The following is a 17,179-nucleotide window of genomic DNA, read 5'->3' on the forward strand; positions in this document are numbered from 1 at the left end:
GATTTTCTAAAATTATACCCCATCCCTGAGCTGGGGGTGGCCGTTTGCTGCCCTCCCCCATCCTGTTTCCTGTAATAGGGAAGAGGAAAACAGGAAGAAATGGGGCAGATGGGATATGAGCAGAGGGGGAAAGTGGTCTGAGGCAAAGAGGTTCCTAACAGCTCTAGTTGCCCGAGCGCTCAGTGCATCTCCCAGGCGCTGTGCAGCTCTACACCATCCTCCCACAGGCCAGGAGGGCGTCATCTCCCTGGTTCTCTTTCAGAAGTGGAAAATGAGGCTCAGAGACTTCAATTATCCAAAAAAAAAAAAAAAAAAGATGTAGCTTTAAGGACATGGACTCTAGAATTAAATAGATGGCAAATGGTGGCTTGGCCTTTTAAGGTATCAGAGACCGTGGCTAAGGTACCTAATCTCACCCTTATCTAAACACAGGGAAATCATTGCTACCTTAAAAGGATGAAGGATGCTACCCTATGAGGATGCATGGTGGATCCCACAGGGTTAGCACATTACACATCTGTTAACCATCTGTTAACCCCATAGCCCACCTGCATGTGTACACCTACCTCTCTGGACATCTGAGATGGCTGTTAACCATCTCACAGAATAAACTTCAGTTTAATGACACAAGTTAACATTTGGGGCAGGCACTATGACTTTCACGTGCGTTCTTTTCTCTCTGTAACCCCGTTAAGTTACTGCCTCTCTGAGGAAACGGAGGCCAGGATGGGAAACAATCTGGCAACTTGAGTTCATGCTCTCAGCTAACAATATTGCTTCTGTGACTTTTTTCTTAGCATGAGATTTTCTCCCTCCTCACTTTTTGGGGCCAGAGATTTTTCCCACTGAGCTGGGAGAAGGAGCCTGAGACCAAAGACTTTATTCCATCTTAGCCCTTTTGGGGTAGAGAATAGGGAAAAAGTGTACTGTATCGTGTTCAAAAATACAGAAGGGGAGAAAGAAAGAGCCCTGTCCAGCGCTCTCGGGAAGGCCTCATATGCAAGGTATGGGAAGGGACCAGGGATTTTTGAAGGATCTGGAAGGCAAGGTCCAAGAAGCAGTAGAGGAGAAATGACTGCCAGTGAGGACAACTGTAAAGGGAAAGTGTGTTCAGAGGAAGTTGCAGTTGCCTAGGTGAAGTTTCAGCAAGTAGGTGGTCATGGGTTCCATGCTAGACTGGATGTGCAGAGGGGAAGTCATGACCGAAAGCGCCTTAGAGAGAATGTAATGGTGTATCATGCAATGGTTGGAGAGGCCAGACTTGAAGAGGTGGGAGTCTGAAAACAAGGGTTTAACCCAGGGAGAAAGTTCCTGCTTAAATTGATGTGGGGATGCCAAGGGGCTGGCTTGTTCATGACCACCTATACCCTAACACACGTTCCCTTGCACCTGTGACCCAGATGGTCATTTCAACAACATTTCTTCAAATAGAAATTCTATAAGCCTATAGGTTTTAACCTTCTAGTCTCATGGACCTCAAGAAAGTCTACTTAAAACCCCAAAAGAATACATATACGGTATACATATCTCATAGATAAATGCATGCTTATGAATTTGTTTCCAAATTTAGGAGCTTTTCAAAGAACTCCCCAGAAACCCATCTTTGGCCTTCCAACTAAGAGCCTAAGCGCTGTCACCCATGGGGTGTTGGCATGGAGGGGGGCACCGTTTACATTTTATTTTCCTCTCTTGCAGGCTGATAGCCCATGAGATTTTAACTAGCTGTAATCTCAGACTCAAGATCATTCCTCTCAAATCCTTGCCCTCCAGCACGAGCGGCTACAGACTTCCTCGACCCTCGTGATTTCAGAATCTGGTTTTTAGAATTGCTGCTCGTTCTTCTAGGTGGCTTGGTGGAGTATGAGGGTTTTCTCAGTGCCAACAAACCCTGCCTTCAAATTTTGGAATCCACAACCAGGACCTGATTTTCTCAGGAACGGTGAAGAAATTGCAATTGCCCTAGATACTTGTTTCTTAGGATTATGACGCCCCTACAGAAACTGGCTACCTTCAGGGGAGCCATACTCCACAAAGGCGTGGAAACCTTTTCTGTTTCTGAAGCCCCCCGCAAAGAATATAATTGCACTTCGGCATTCTATCTTCTTTATGAAGAAAGTATTTCTTTCATCTCACGCCATCCCCTTAGATCTCTTTTCTTACATTCTGCCTGCAGAGGAGTGAGATATTACAGAACCTCCAGGCCCTCAAATCACACATTTTTAATCTTCGTGGGTAGATTATAGGCCTTCAGATTTATGTTAGAAAAGGTACTTTTAATGGAATTCATTTTCTCACCTGCTTTGGACAGTCCCATTCAGCCTAGAACAAAATGTAATTGCAGCCCAGATGTTTGGTGTGCCTACCCTGCAGCCCCTGAACGTTGGCTGTCCTGGGACAGACCTCACTTGGGGATGAATCCTAAACCACACATTGGCTCACGTTTATCAATTTTTTTCTATAGTGAAGAGCTCAGAGGGGAAGGACTGTACTAGGAAAACTGGTTTAAAAAAAAGTGTGATGCCAGATAGAGTAGTTTGGCCTTGGCCAAAAATTATTTATTGACCTGAAAAGGGAAGAATATCAGAGTACTTCCCTGTCATCTTTTACGTGTGTCGGGCTCATCGCGAGAAACGCCCTTTCCCTTCCCTCCTCGGCCTCCCTCGTTCCCCTGGCCCACTTCCCCTTCTCCCCCGTTATCTAACCTGCCCTGATAGACCTCCGAGGGATGCTCCACGGTCTAAACGGAGGCTCAGTCCCTCCCTGTACATCCAGGCTGCTGGTGTGGCTGACGTGTACCAGTCTGGGACGTGGGAGAAATGCCAGAACGCGAGGCTATTACCCCTGTGTCCCACACCCAGGGGGTGATGAAGGTGTGGTCAAGGGGATGACCCCAAAGCATCACCAGCAGCCTCTGGCAGACAGAAAAGGCAGAGCTGGAGGAGAAAGCCGAACACTGGCTGGGTTGGGGGAGAGCTGGTTCCACAGATGAGAACTAAACCTCAGGAAGACACAGAGCCGGGAACAAGCCCGCAGGGAAAGATGGCAGAGAGGCGCCGGTTACTCTGCCAGGTGAGCTGCCCCCCGGTGCTTCGGGACCCTAGGACCACTCCATCCAGCTCCTCAGCCCTCATGTCCCCACAGACTGAAGAAAAGAGGTGGGTTGCTTAGAGGAGGCAGACCCGGGGCAGCACACAGGTCTGAGAGCATGCGAAGCCGTTTTCCATCCTGGTCTGGGCAGTGTTTACAGCCGGACCAGTGGCTTGGGGCTGGGAGCCTCCTAGTGACTAAGGAGGGGGACAGTGCTGGCCCTGCTGAGGGAATTCCCTGCGGGGCTGTCCCACAGGTTCTCATCCCAACCCCTCCCCCACACGGCTCTCACACCTGCTTCGACCCCAAGCAGATCAAATGTGGCTGGGGGGGGGGGGGTGTCATGTGACGGAGAGATGGCTATAAATAGCTGGGGGTGGGCACGCTGCCCCAGACGCCTTGGGGACAGGCAGGAGGGCAGGCTTAAGGAGCTGTACTGGGGGGAGGGCAGGGACAAGCAGGCAGAGGTCTGGCTGGGGGAGGGAGCATGGAGCCATCTGGGTCCCAGAGGCATGGGGCCGAGCCCAGCTGGTGGGGTAGCGCCCCCCAGTACCAGTACATGCCCTTTGAACACTGCACCAGCTACGGACTGCCCTCCAAGAGTGGCGGCCTGCAGCACAGGCTCCGGAGGGATGCAGGCTCCCGTCCCAACGCCCGCCCCACACAGGTAAAGTCCTAAGGGGAGGGGGCGGTGGATTCGAGGAGACGGTGGTACCATGGACTGGGGGCAAAGAGGAATCAGGTGAAAAGAGGGAGCACTGTGATCTTTTTAACTTGAAAAAGTACACAGTCATGTGTTCAAAATATGAACATTCTTCAAAAGTCTGGGTTCAGCCTTGTGAGCTCCTTATACAGAGATACACGGGTACTTTAACACAAGCTTTACTAACAGAACCCCCGAATCCTGGGGGGAGAGGGCAGAGCCACACATGCATGACGAGCTCGTGCTTACGTAACCCACACGAGGTGAGTGGCAGAGGGGACCACACCTCTGTGTGCGTGAGCTGTCCTTACACCCTCACCCGCACGCAGACACCACCGGATTTCTCCCTCCCCACCCTCGGCAGGACACACACAAATCAGCACTTCTGCAGAAGGCAGAAGAGTTGGGATGAGTGGAGAAAATGGACTGAATTGCATATCAGTGATCAAAGGTAGACCAGTGTCAAACGAGCAGAAGAAATATAATCAAACTTTCAGGTGGGAGGATTAATTAAGAACCAATGAAATGGCAGGCACCTGGACAGGTACAGAGATCTGTACCCAGAGAGAGGGGCTTGTGAACTAATTAGGGATGTCCAGGGATAGATATCCCCCAGGGCTTCTAGACATCTAGGAATGGGCAATGGGATGAGCACCGCTGAAAGACAGGCTGGGAGCTTGTCGCAGATAAATACACAGGTTAGGATTAGCGAGTGGCTGTGCATGCAGAGAGCGACAGGATGGAACCTGTCAGGAGGACCAGGAAATCAAGATTTAACAGTGTTTTAGCCAACGAGGGGGTGGACCGTGGTTCCTCTAGTTTACGGGGTCTAGACAGGACGGGGAAACTGAGGGCTGGCCTGGGCTGGTGATCTCAGCGCCGGGGTCAAGAGGATCCGCGTCTCAGCCCGGATCCATCCCGAGGGTGGTGGGTAAGGGCAGCCCCGGAGAATCAGGTGGGGACCGGGACACAAAAGCCAGCAGAGGCTCCAATGGTGAGTCAGAGAGGGCTTCCTGGAGGAGGGGACCCTGGAACACTGTGTGGGGTTGGACAGAAAGACCTCTGCTCGTGGCCCTGGGCTCACTGTCACCGTGTAGGCGGTCTGGGTGGGATGACGACTTGCGTAAAGGTGCAGTTATGGGATCTTCTGGTGACAGTGAGGAAACCAGGTACACTAGCGCGAAGCTTCCTGTTGCAACGGAATGCTGAGGTGACTTGGGAAGTAGGGTTCCAAAGGGCCCTGAAAGCAAAGAAGGGGAGTTTGGACTTAAGTTTTCCTCTGTTTAAATTTTATTATGGAAATTTCACACTCATACAAAAACAGAAAGAGCGGCGTAATGAATGCCCAAGTACCCCTTGCCCGACGGTCAGTCATCAGTATTTTGTCAGCATCGCTTCACCCATCCTCCCAGCCCCAGCCCCAGCCCCCCACACACGGGTGTTTTTGTTAAGGAATCTGGACGCTGCGAATGCTTTCAGGCTTGCCTTCTCCCTGCCCCCCCAGCCCTGCTCGACTGGTGCACACTGGTCCAGCCAGCACAGATCCGGCTCTTTCAGTGTTTCCCAGCCCAGTTTGGCATGGAGCACCCTCTTCTCGTCTCCGCCAGCCTGGGAACCAAGGGGGCTGAGGCAGCCCGTGTGCTGGCCCCCCGTGGGTAATGTCTTCTCTCGGGGGCCAGGTAGGGCACAGAGGGAAACACGGCTTCTCTCAGTCACATCCCAGAAGACGAAAGAGCCATGAGCCGGGTATTAGTGCGTGCCTGTCCAGGACTCAGGCATAAACTCTACTTCTTGTATTGTGAAATCAGATCTCTTCCACCCAGGCTCTCCCAGAACCAGCAACATGGCCTGGCCTGACCCTGGCTCCAGAGGACGTAGTTAGTGCAGTGGAGGTGGGGCAGTTAGAGACCTTGCACACATACACACACACACACACGCACACCCCAAACACGCAAGCTCTACTTCAGGAGGAAGCGGACTGCCTTGCTTTATCCGGGCTGAGTCCAGTTTGTGCATTTGAGCACAGGAAGGGGAGGTAGATGGGCTTTCTCTAAGCCTGGCAGGGCAACTGAGGGGCCTCATTGAAGCTAGACACAGCAAGGCCAAGAGCAACGAAGAGTCACCTGCTGGTCTTTCCTTACCCCGTCCACATCAGTGTGAGGGGTCTGGGGAAACAAGAGAGAGGCTGAGACACAGGAAGCAGTGACACAAAAACATGTAATTGATGCAGATGCCCAGTATCAGCAGTTTTTTAAAAAAATACATTTATGTATATAAGTATGTATGTATGTATTTCTGGCTACATCGGGTGTTCATTGCTGTGCACGGGCTTTCTCCAGTTGTGGCGAGCAGGGGCTACTCTTCGTCGTGGTGCCGGCTTCTCATTGCGGTGGCTTCTCTTGTTGTGGAGCACGGGCTCTAGGCGCGCAGGCTTCAGTAGTAGCGGCTCGCGGGCTGTAGAGCGCAGGCTCAGTAGCTGTGGCGCATGGGCTTAGTTGCTCCGCGGCATGTGGGATCTTCCCGGACCAGGGCTCGAACCTGTGTCCCCTGCACTGGCAGGTGGATTCTTAACCACTGCGCCACCAGGAAAGCCCTCAGCACAGTTTTTGTATCCCTACTTCAGAGTAGAAATTGGTCCCCTTGATGAAGGCTGCTGTTGACCAAGATGACTACAGATGTGCAAAGGTGTGGATGGATAGACAAGGGTGAGGAGTGGGAAAAGTGCAGGCGGAGAATGGGGAGTGGAGGGCACGGATAACCACAAAGTGACCCTGCCCAAGGCCCTCAACACCCAGGATTTTATTTTATTTTTATTTATTTATTTTTTTTGCGGCACGCGGGCCTCTCGCTGTTGTGGCCTCTCCCGTTGCGGAGCACAGGCTCCAGACGCGCAGGCTCAGCGGCCATGGCTCACGGGCCCAGCCGCTCCGCGGCGTGTGTTATCTTCCCGGACCGGGGCTCGAACCCGTGTCCCCCGCATCGGCAGGTGGACTCTCAACCACTGCGCCACCAGGGAAGCCCAACACCCAGGATTTTTAAAAGCTGTTTGTTTGTTTTATCTGTGGATCTATATGCTTCCCTCTATTTCTTTTAACTCTTCAACAAGACAGACCTTTCCCATCTCCCTCTGTCCAGATCTATGGCCATCACAAAGCGCAGTTCTCAGACAACGAGCAGGACACGGGGATGCCCAAGACGATGGACTCCAGTGCTTCCATGGACAGCACGGAAGAGGATCACTATTCTAAATGTCAAGGTGATGGGGACCGGGGGATAAAGGAATGTGCAATGCAAGGAGGTACAGGGATTAGGACACTAGCTCAGAAGACGTGCTGCATATTTCTGGCTCGCCATCCCCACACGCACACCAAAGCCCTCCTCCAGGTATTAAGGAGAAGACATGGCTCCCATGTCCTTCTCACTCTGCCTTCCTACTATCCCTTCCACGCAGCCCCAAGAAACTAGGGTTTAGAAAGGAATCAAGTAGCCAATGGGGAATTGGACTTTGGTGCCTTCTGAAGGGCAGAGCAGTGAGAAGAAACTCAGGGAATGAGACATAGAGACAAGACCCCGAGGGCCCTGCACGTCCCGTCCTCAGCCACACACACACAGTAGTGACTGGTTACCTGCTCCCCTTTACTTTCTTTTCCTAGGTTGTATCCACCGTCTGGGACTCGTGATGAGAAGAAAATTAGGGGAAGACTGGATCTTTCTGCTGCTTCTGGGGCTGCTTATGGCTCTGGTTAGCTGGTGCATGGATTATGTCAGTGCCAAAACCCTTCAGGGTAGGTTTAACCTGGCCCTTTGCCCTCAGCCCTCCCCATACTGCAGTTGTTCTAGAGTTTCGACCTAGGGTAAGCTGGGGGGGCTTTGGGAGGAGGATGGGGCACAGAGGAGATCAGGTGTAGCTCTGGCCCAGGATGAGACCAGACCCAGACCCAGATCCATTTTTTCTGCCCCTCCCACCTGCTACCAGCCAAGCTGTGGGGACCCCTCTCACAGGGTGACCAACTTGTCCTAGCTCTCCTAGGACTTTTCAGTTCAGGCAACTGGAAACACCTGGAGTCCCAGGAGCCGCTCAGTGCCAGGTTAACCGGGGTGGTTGGGTGAGCCACAGCCTCCAATGACGTGCCCACAGAGTGTGGTTTGCTGCACTGGCGCCCACTTGACCTCCTACAAGTGGTGGGAACTTGAACGGGTCACGTCTCATCCCCCAGCTTAGACCCCCCCCCACTGTGTCAGATGAGAACAGTGCCATCTCTGAGGTCGAACGGGACAGCCATGGCGGGAGCACGCTCCTAGCACGCTGTTCCATGCCGCGAGGGTGGGATGGCAGCAACATGCCATCCACATAGGACTAAGCCCAGACGCCTGTCTCTGCAGCCTACAAGTGGACCTACTACCAGATGCAGCCCAACCTGCCTCTGCAGTTCCTGGTCTGGGTCAGCTTCCCACTCGTCCTCATCCTCTTCAGTGCCCTCTTCTGCCACCTCATCTCTCCCCAGGCTGTCGGTGAGAACTTCCCCATCATGCCATCAACATAATCCAGCAGAATCTCATTGGCCTGTAGACCTCGCGCTCCCCTCCCTCCCTCCCCCACCCCCCTGCCAGTCCTTTTGCCGCTTTGCTACTGTCCTCCCCCCATAGACCTCTCGCCCCACCCCCATGTCCACTATCTGGATGTCCGTCTACCCTTAACCTCCAGCTTGAACCTGCACACAATCGTTTTTTTAAAAACCCTTTTAGGCTCTGGAATCCCTGAAATGAAGACAATACTTCGCGGGGTTGTCCTGAAGGAATATCTCACCCTCAAGGCCTTCGTGGCCAAGGTTGTGGCCCTGACTGCGGGGCTGGGCAGTGGCATCCCTGTGGGGAAAGAGGTAGGACTCCAGTTACTGTGGGGTGAGCTAGGCAGGTCCTCAGGCAGAGGGCGGCACTGAGTCTAGAGGGAGCTCCGGGGGCAGCCGTGGACCATGGGGATTCCGGAGGAGAGATACATGGGAAGGTCCTCATCAGCGCTGGGAGCACCTTAGAGCAGAATCTCGCATCCTGGGCACAGTGGGCATTTGGGGCTGAGTAAGTCTTGGTTCTGGGGGGCCGTCCCGTACATTGTAGGACGACTAGCAGCCTCCCTGGCCTCTACCCCCTACATGCCAGCAGCCGTCCTCTCCCCGCCCCCAACCCCCGCTGTGACAATCAGAATGTCTCCAGACATTGCCAAAGGTCCCCTGGGGGCAAAATCTCCCCCAGTTGAGAACCACTGCCTTAGAGACAATCCAGACACATTCTGTGAAAACTGAGACCTAAAAGAGGCTGTTTTTTTCCAAGGTTATGCTCCTGTACCTTCTCGCCCCCCCCTGCAGCCAGAGTTATCTTTTCAAAATGGAATCAGGAATGTCTGCCCTCTGGTCAGGAACTTGAATGGCTTTCCATTCCTCTTCAAATGAGGTCCACACTTATTCCTGGGGCCTAGGGGGGCTGTGGGGATCAGGCTGCCCCTCTTCCCCCGAACTTGAGTGACAGGCACTTCCTGCCACTCAACTGCTCGAGCCTGCCCCCCCCCCCCCCGTGGGGCTCCTGCACTTGCTGTCCCCTCAGCCTGGAACATTCTCCTTCCCGGTGCCCAAGCGGCTCATGCCTCATTTCCATCAAGGCCTTACTCAGTTGTGACCTTCCCCATCCCACCCTCAGTTTTCCTGTCTCTGTCTCTCTCCTCTGACCCTCCCTCAATTTCTTCTTAGCCCCTAGCATTTCCTTTTTCTCCCTTTTTTTTTGAAACAAATGTATGTATGTATGTATATATGTATTTATGGCTGCGTTGGGTCTTCGTTGCTGAGCGGGGGCTTTCTCTCGTGGCGAGCGGGGGACATCTTCTGAAATGATAATATGCTGGTGTATCACCCCCCTTCCTCCCTGGGATGAAGCTCTGCGAAGGCAGAACCTCTATCTTGCTCACGTCTGTATTTCCAGCCCCTGGTACAGTGCCTGGAGCAACCAATGTCTGTCCAAGAATGCCGCCAAGCCCCCCATCCGGCCCCCTGCCCCTGACCCCTCGTCCCCCTCCTCTCTCTCAGGGCCCTTTTGTCCACATTGCCAGCATCTGCGCCGCTGTCCTCAGCAAGTTCATGTCCGTGCTCTGTGGGGTGTACGAGGTAAGGCTGAGAAGGCAAAAGGAGCTGGGGCTGTGCGCGCTGGCGGGTGGGGCAGGGCTGCCTTGGCCGTGATGCTGAGCCGGGCACTGCGCTAACCCACGCTCCCTCGTCCCCACACACGTGGCGCCACCCGCCTACTGCAGCCACGCGATGCCGCTGTTTAGCCTGTACCCGTTCCTTGACGCCCCCCACCCCCACCCCGATCCCTGCCCCCGCATCGGGGCTCGGCACGTGGTCCGCTCCTCAGCCGCCCGGGTGTCAGTTCCCCTCCGGTGCCGCCCCGTCCCTTTGTTGTTTCTGCCCCTCCACCCCGTCTCGTGCGCGCTCCCCCGCCCTGGCCGCGAGCTTCTCTGTTGCAGACTGTGCCTGGGCAGCTTGATCTCCTGGTGTCGGCCTGCGCGGTGGGCGTGGGATGCTGCTTTGCAGCCCCTGTCGGAGGCAAGTCCCACTTCCTCCCTACCCCGGTGGCCCGAGGGGTTGGAGCGGTTGCCACAAGCTTTGGGGTGGAGAGGGGTGCTCGCGGAAGGGACTGGTGGGTGGGCCTTCAGGGTGTGACCCTGGATCACAGGCCCTGGACTCCAGGCACCCGCGCTTTTTTTTTTTTTTTTACCAGAGAGCTGTCTGTTCTTTTGAGGCTGGTGGCTGTTTCTTGCCGGCCTTATTGGTGCTGTTTGTCTGAAGTCCTTTCCTGTCTCTCTTGCTATTGACACTTCTTGCCGTGATTGTCCCCATCTCCAGCCCCTCTCTGGTGACCATTGATTGGCTGACCTTCCTTCCATATATTTGCCTAACATTTATTTCATTTTCTATGTTTGACCTTGTGCTAGGAGATCACTTCCTGTTTGCCAAACTAACTTGAGTTTCTCTTGGCCTGGGATCGCAGGGGGGAGACGGGGCCACTGTGATTCCCTGTGACTTAAGCCGCTCCTTCTTTATTCCCCACCTTGCCTGTTGTCCTTTCCTCTTCTGCCCCCCTGCCCATCCTTCCCATCTGGCTCTTTGTCTGTGTCTCCCCCAGTAGCAGCCATACTATTACACTGACATGCTGACCGTGGGCTGTGCAGTAGGAGTCGGCTGTTGCTTTGGGACACCGCTTGGAGGCAAGTGATTTACCCCCGCCTGCGTCTGTCCACTTGCCTGGTCTTACTCCCAAAACAGTTTTCGTCAGCATCCCCAAGTTCTATTATGAGCAGTGAAAACAAGAGTAAAGCAAGAATAGCTTTTAGTGAGCATTTACTATGCGCGGGCAGTGTTCTAAGGACTTTACATCCCTTCCTGTCCAAAGCTGGATGAGATCTACATTAAGGAAGAGAGGGAGAGTTAGTGACTTGAGCAAGGTCATCCTGTTAATAAGTGGTAGAGCCAGGAAGGAAAAACGAGGCAGCCTTTATGGGTCCCGTACTTATATTAAAACCCTTCGTATTGTTGGATATTTTTGCCTTTCACTTATTACATCTTCTAACAGGGGACTCCTGTGGATGTTCCTCTTGGTTTTTTGCTCTTGAATAATTCATTTTTGTCATTGTTTTTAATTGAAGTATAATTGACACCTCTGTGTATTTTCTTCTCCAAGGGAAGACTTACCTTTGGTTGTATGTTGTTAATGACACAGAAGTTTAGGCGGACCTTACTTAGATTAATGGTCAGCTTTATTTTTATTTTTTGGCCGCGCTTTGGGGCATGCGGGATCTTAGTCCCCCGACCAGGGATCAAACCTGTGCCCCCTTCATTGGGAACGTGGAGTCTTAACCACTGGACCGCCAGGGAAGTCCCAATAATCAGCTTTAAATGAGGACTACAGGTGGAAGTAAAGTGTCGTTTTTCCTTGCCAGCAATTTAAGATTGAGTTTAGCTCTTTCTACTAATGTTAGACATAGGGTAACCTTTCAGATTATTTTCCTTGTCTTGAATAACTAACAAGTGGGCATGGTCAGAGAAAGCTGTTGTATCTGTTTATTTACTCATTGATAACAGTTATAACCAGATTAACAGAGCAAGGATTATAAAGATCATTCATTGGATTCATTGGTGATAAAAAAGACATCATGTTGACAATCTGAGAAGCAAAACTGCAGGAAAGGCATATGCTTCTTAAACGCACCAGCTGTTAGAGGTGTCTTTCAATTATGAACACGTAATCAGTCCTTGCACAGAGGAGTCTTCAGGAAACTAAGATGACTTGGCTCAGGAACGATATATGGATAAACGTGTACAGTTAATGAAAACGTACCATGCTCACTTGAACTGACACTGAACCAATGTCAGCGAACACGTCAGCTGGCATCCTGTTTGCACTTTTGTTGTCAGCTCTTGTCATTAAAGTCATAGTCATCAGCCAGTGAAGGGTCGTGTGTTTGAATTTCTGCACACGTTAAATGTTCACACTTGCATTTATACCCGCTTTCACCTTTATTTGGTCTTTTGTCTTACAAATCCAGAAGGTCTGAAGAACGTTTTTAGAAAGGTAGCATTTTGTTTTGTTTTTGTTTCTAATCAGATTCTTTTAAAGTGAAGAGAATATGAATTGTTTGCATAAAACTAGAATTTCTGGGGTGAATGAGGAAGGTTCTTCATGATCCCGTGTAGAGAACGGGAGAGGCAAATAGAAAAGTTACAGATAAAACGTGGCTCCTGAGAAAATGTGAAGCATTGAAAAGTCAAAATGCTGTTTTCAGGATGTTTGTAATAAGTGGCAAATATTAAATGAATTTGCAGATAACATTACTTGATTGCCTTTATTTTATGAACATAGACTAATTCTAAAATTTAAAAATTAGAATAATTTATTCACTATATGTTCAACTCTTAATTCCTTACACCGATGAAAGAAATTTGCTTCACTGTTTGGCTAAAATGGCAAATATGTTTTAGCTTCCATATGTGCCCTCTGCCGTGAGCCCTCTGGGCGCTGTGCTGGTTCCTGTGCTCTCAGGTACCCACGGCTGAAAGGGTGGACAGAAAGGCAAGCAGACCATCACACTTCACTCAAGAAGCGTCCCAGTGGCAGCCTGGGCAAAGTGCGAGGAAGATATTCTGGAGAGAGAGGAGACAGCATTGCAAAGTCAAGATGTAAGGGACTAAAATTAACATATATGTGCATTTCTAGAGGATACAGGGGAAGGAATGACAGGAAATGAGTCTGGATAGGTACCTGGGGGCCGAATCATGAAGGTCCTCCTAGGAAATGCACAAGAATGTCAATTTCATTCTCTAGGCTAGAATTAGCCCCAATGTGTTTTATGGAACACAGTTCATGGTGTTAACAGACATAACCCTTAAACAGTGTTCCAAGATAAGATAAGTTGAAAAATACTGGGTTCAAAAGGTAGTTTTTTTGTTTTTGCAGTACGCGGGCCTCTCACTGTTGTGGCCTCTCCCGTTGCGGAGCACAGGCTCGGGACGCGCAGGCTCAGCGGCCATGGCTCACGGGCCCAGCCGCTCCGCTGCATGTGGGATCTTCCTGGACTGGGAAACGAACCTGTGCCCCCTGCATCGGCAGGCGGACTCCCAACCACTGCGCCACCAGGGAAACCCCAAAGGGTAGTTTTTTAAACTGGAAGAGTTATCAGAACGTTTGATATGCTGACATGTATTGTGAATATCCCAAGTGTAGCATTTCCCACAGAATTCTTTTTGCAAGGACCTTCTTATGGAACTCATAGTATCTCATGGACCTGACTTTGGGGAACGCTGTCACAGGTGAAGGGGAGCCATGGAAGAATTTCAAATAAGGAAGTGACGTGGCCAACTCTGGCAAATCTGTGCAGGATAGAACTGGCCTGTGGATTAACAGGATTTATCCAAGATTAACAAGAAGACTATTGTCATAGTCCTGATGCTAGATAATGAGAGACTGAACTGGGCAGAGGCAGAAGAGACAGAGAACAGGATGATATATATGGGTGATAGAAAATAAAATCGATGGGACCTGGTGGCTGATTTATGTGAGGATGTGAAAGGTAAGAAAGGAGGAGGAATCTACGCTAACTTCCAATTTTACAACGAGGGAAATGGTGTGGATAGTGATGCTGCAAGCAAGATAGGGAATATAGGGGGCTTCCCTGGTGGCGCAGTGGTTGAGAGTCCGCCTGCCGATGCAGGGGACGCGGGTTCGAGCCCCGGTCCGGGAAGATCCCACATGCCGCGTAGCGGCTGGGCCCGTGAGCCATGGCCGCTGAGCCTGCGCGTCCGGAGCCTGTGCTCCACAACGGGAGAGGCCACAGCAGTGAGAGGCCCGCGTACCGCAAAAAAAAAAAAAAAAGATAGGGAATATAGGAAGTGAAACAGGTCTGGGGGAGCTGATACATTTCACTTTGAATACGTTGCATTTGAAGTTCCCGTGGTGTCTCCAAGTGATACCAAATAGGCAGCTGGCTTGATGAGTCTGAGGTTCAGGAACTGAGCTGAAAGCATTGCTTTGTTAACCAGTAGGTTAGCATGGAGGTGGTAGTTGAAGCCATGGGCATGAATGAAATCGAGAAAGTGTGTCTATGAGTAGCAATTGTTGGAGACCAAGGACAAGGCGCTGGCTGGGCAGAGGCAAAGGCGCCAGGGAGAAGGCAGAGAGGAGCCTTCAGGGTGGGAAAGAGAGCAATATTACAGAACCTAGGAGACTAGAGAGTTTCCAAATGCTGTTTGTGTTTTTAATGCTTTGTTTCCTCTTAGCAGCACATTTTCTGTCTGGCTCAGGCGAATATGAAAATGAGCTCTCGCTCCGAAGTACACAGTGACAGACTGTTAGAGAAGGTGTCCCAGAACCACATCGCAGGAAAGAAAATCTAGCCTAGGATTTCAAAAACTGGTCGTAAACCATTCATGAGTTGGATAGTTTACATCTGACAAATCAAAGCCGACTTTGGTTTTGTTACTGGTAAAGAAAAGGAGAGGGGCTTCCCTGGTGGCGCAGTGGTTGGGAGTCCGCCTGCCGATGCAGGGGACGCGGGTTCGTGCCCCGGCCCGGGAGGATCCCACATGCCGCGGAGCGGCTGGGCCCGTGAGCCATGGCCGCTGAGCCTGCGCGTCCGGAGCCTGTGCTCCGCAACGGGAGAGGCCACAGCAGTGAGAGGCCCGCGTACCGCAAAAAAAAAAAAAAAAGAAAGAAAAGAAAAGGAGAGACTTGCTCTACCTGACTCCCCACTGTGTCAAGTCCTTTTAGGCCAAGGAAACAGCTGCCTTACCGGATAAGATTTGGGGAGCAGGGGCAAGAGGTGGTTAGCAAAGCTCTGTCCCTCAGATTCCCTGCTTTCTGAAATGCCCCCCATCTATTCTCTTCTGCTCTCTTTCTTCCTTTCCCGTCCCCCTCTCCCCTCTCCTTTCTGTGCATCCGTAGAACAGGCCTCGAGCCCTGATTATGTACCAGGCACTGTGTTAGGTGTTGGGTTCCAAGGAACTTTCAATCCTGGGGGAACTCAGAGATGTAAATAAATAACTATACCTGAAAGTGCTAAGTGCTCTGATAGTCCAGAATTCCGAGAGAACAAGGGAAGGGAAGGACTGTTTTTACCTGCGGAGGGGGATGGGGGATACCTTCCCAGAGAAGGCGCCATTGAGCTAACCATGAGGGATCCCTGTCCAGATGCAGCAGCTCCTCCACGAGGAAGTAACCACACTCCCTTGGCATAAATGACTTCCTATCATCGCTGACTGTCACCTACGGAGGAGAGGGCTGGGGGTCTTGGGCTGGCCAGCAGCCATTCTCGCAGAGAGCAAGGGGAGACGAACCTTATCTAGTTCACGGGCTTTCCTAGGTCTGGGCCTCTTCTCCATTCATCGAATTATGGGCTGCATTTCCTTGTTTTCCTTCTTCATTTCCGATAAAAATGAGGCTTAGCCAGGTGTTAGGTAATTCTCTTGTAAGTTTTTTCTTTGCATCTAATCACAGTCTATTCCCTGATTCTTGGTATGTTTAAAGACTATTTTCTTTGCATCTTTTTTTTTCCTTTACTTATTTTTGGCTGCTTTGTGTCTTCGTTGCTGCACGCGGGCTTTCTCTAGTTGCAGCGAGCTGGGGCTACTCTTCATTGCAGTGCGCGGGTTTCTCATTGCGGTGGCTTCTCTTGCTGTGGAGCATGGGCTCTAGGCCCGCGGGCTTCAGTAGTTGTGGCATGTGGACTCAGTAGTTGTGGCTCATGGGCTGTAGAGCACAGGCTCAGTAGTTGTGGCGCACGGGCTTAGTTGCTTCACGGCATGTGGGATCTTCCCAGACCAGGGCTTGAACCTCTGTCCCCTGCATTGGCAGGCGGATTCTTAACCACTGTGCCACCAGGGAAGCCCTCTTTGCATGTTTTAAGTCTATCTTTTATACCCTTATTAGCTTCCTTACTTTGTCTCCACCAACTCTTGCTATTTTTCTATCTATTTACCTTCTCATTTGTGTTCCAGCAACTACTCTCAGAAACAGTACAACTTAGGACTCTTAATTAGGTTTCCTTCTACCTCACCCACCTTTCTTTTTTTCTTAAAAAAAATTTATTTATTTGGTTGCATCAGGTCTTAGTTGTGGCCCGCGAACTCTTAGTTGCGGCACGCATGTGGGATCTAGTTCCCTGACCGGGGATCATCACCCACCTTTCTTAAGCATAATTGTTTATAGCTTCTTCTGGCCTCTTGGTTTTCCCCCTGGATTTGGTCCTTTTCAGTCAGGTTTTTAATATTAATTTTTTAAAAAAATGTGGATGAATCCTCTTTCCTTTCTTGCAATATTGAGTATTGTCAGCTCTCACAAAGCCCTTTCCTATTCATTTTTCTCATTTCTTCCCTAAAAGTTGCATGGTACGTGGTGCATGGGAGAAGGCAGGAGAGATTGAGGGGGGTGTTAAGGAGAGTCCCTGTAAATCTTGGCACTCCGGTGAGCACCTGCCCTGGAAGCTTTCTCTTCTGTAACTTTTCTTGCAGAAATTTTTCAAATCCCTGTGGATACCAGACAACTGTGAATCCCACCCAACCTTGCTTTCTAAGGGATGGAAAGGGCACGACCACCTGACCCTCAGGTTTCGTGGGTTAAACCCCCTCCTTTCCCATCCTCTCTGTATCTTGTTGAACCACATCCCTGGCCTGCAGAAAACTGCTAGCATGAGCAGGTATATGGTTTAGAGCATGGTGCACTCTAAGAGATCATCACTTCCCAGTTCTGCTCCCCCTGTCATTGAAGTTTCAGCAAAAGCTCCTTGGGTCCACGGGGTGGGAGCGCGGGAGACAGCCTCGCACTTTTGTCTGCACCTGACCCTACCTCCTGGCC

The 17,179-nt window shown here is 51.1% G+C and overlaps 1 protein-coding gene across 1 annotated transcript in view; it reads left to right on the top strand.

The window, feature by feature from the left end:
- Nucleotides 1-3,540: 3,540 nt before the first annotated feature.
- CLCN1 (chloride voltage-gated channel 1) overlaps nt 3,541-17,179 on the top strand; it is a 33,332-nt gene continuing 19,693 nt past the window's right edge. Inside the window, exons 1-7 of the mRNA XM_033863394.2 lie at nt 3,541-3,754; nt 6,926-7,046; nt 7,444-7,575; nt 8,174-8,302; nt 8,537-8,670; nt 9,865-9,942; nt 10,964-11,042. Coding sequence (XP_033719285.1) covers nt 3,575-3,754; nt 6,926-7,046; nt 7,444-7,575; nt 8,174-8,302; nt 8,537-8,670; nt 9,865-9,942; nt 10,964-11,042 — 853 coding nt within the window. The 5' untranslated portion in view covers nt 3,541-3,574. The remainder of the gene's footprint in view (nt 3,755-6,925; nt 7,047-7,443; nt 7,576-8,173; nt 8,303-8,536; nt 8,671-9,864; nt 9,943-10,963; nt 11,043-17,179) is intronic.

Source organism: Tursiops truncatus, chromosome 9, assembly GCF_011762595.2.
Source record: "Tursiops truncatus isolate mTurTru1 chromosome 9, mTurTru1.mat.Y, whole genome shotgun sequence".
NCBI lineage: Eukaryota > Metazoa > Chordata > Mammalia > Artiodactyla > Delphinidae > Tursiops > Tursiops truncatus.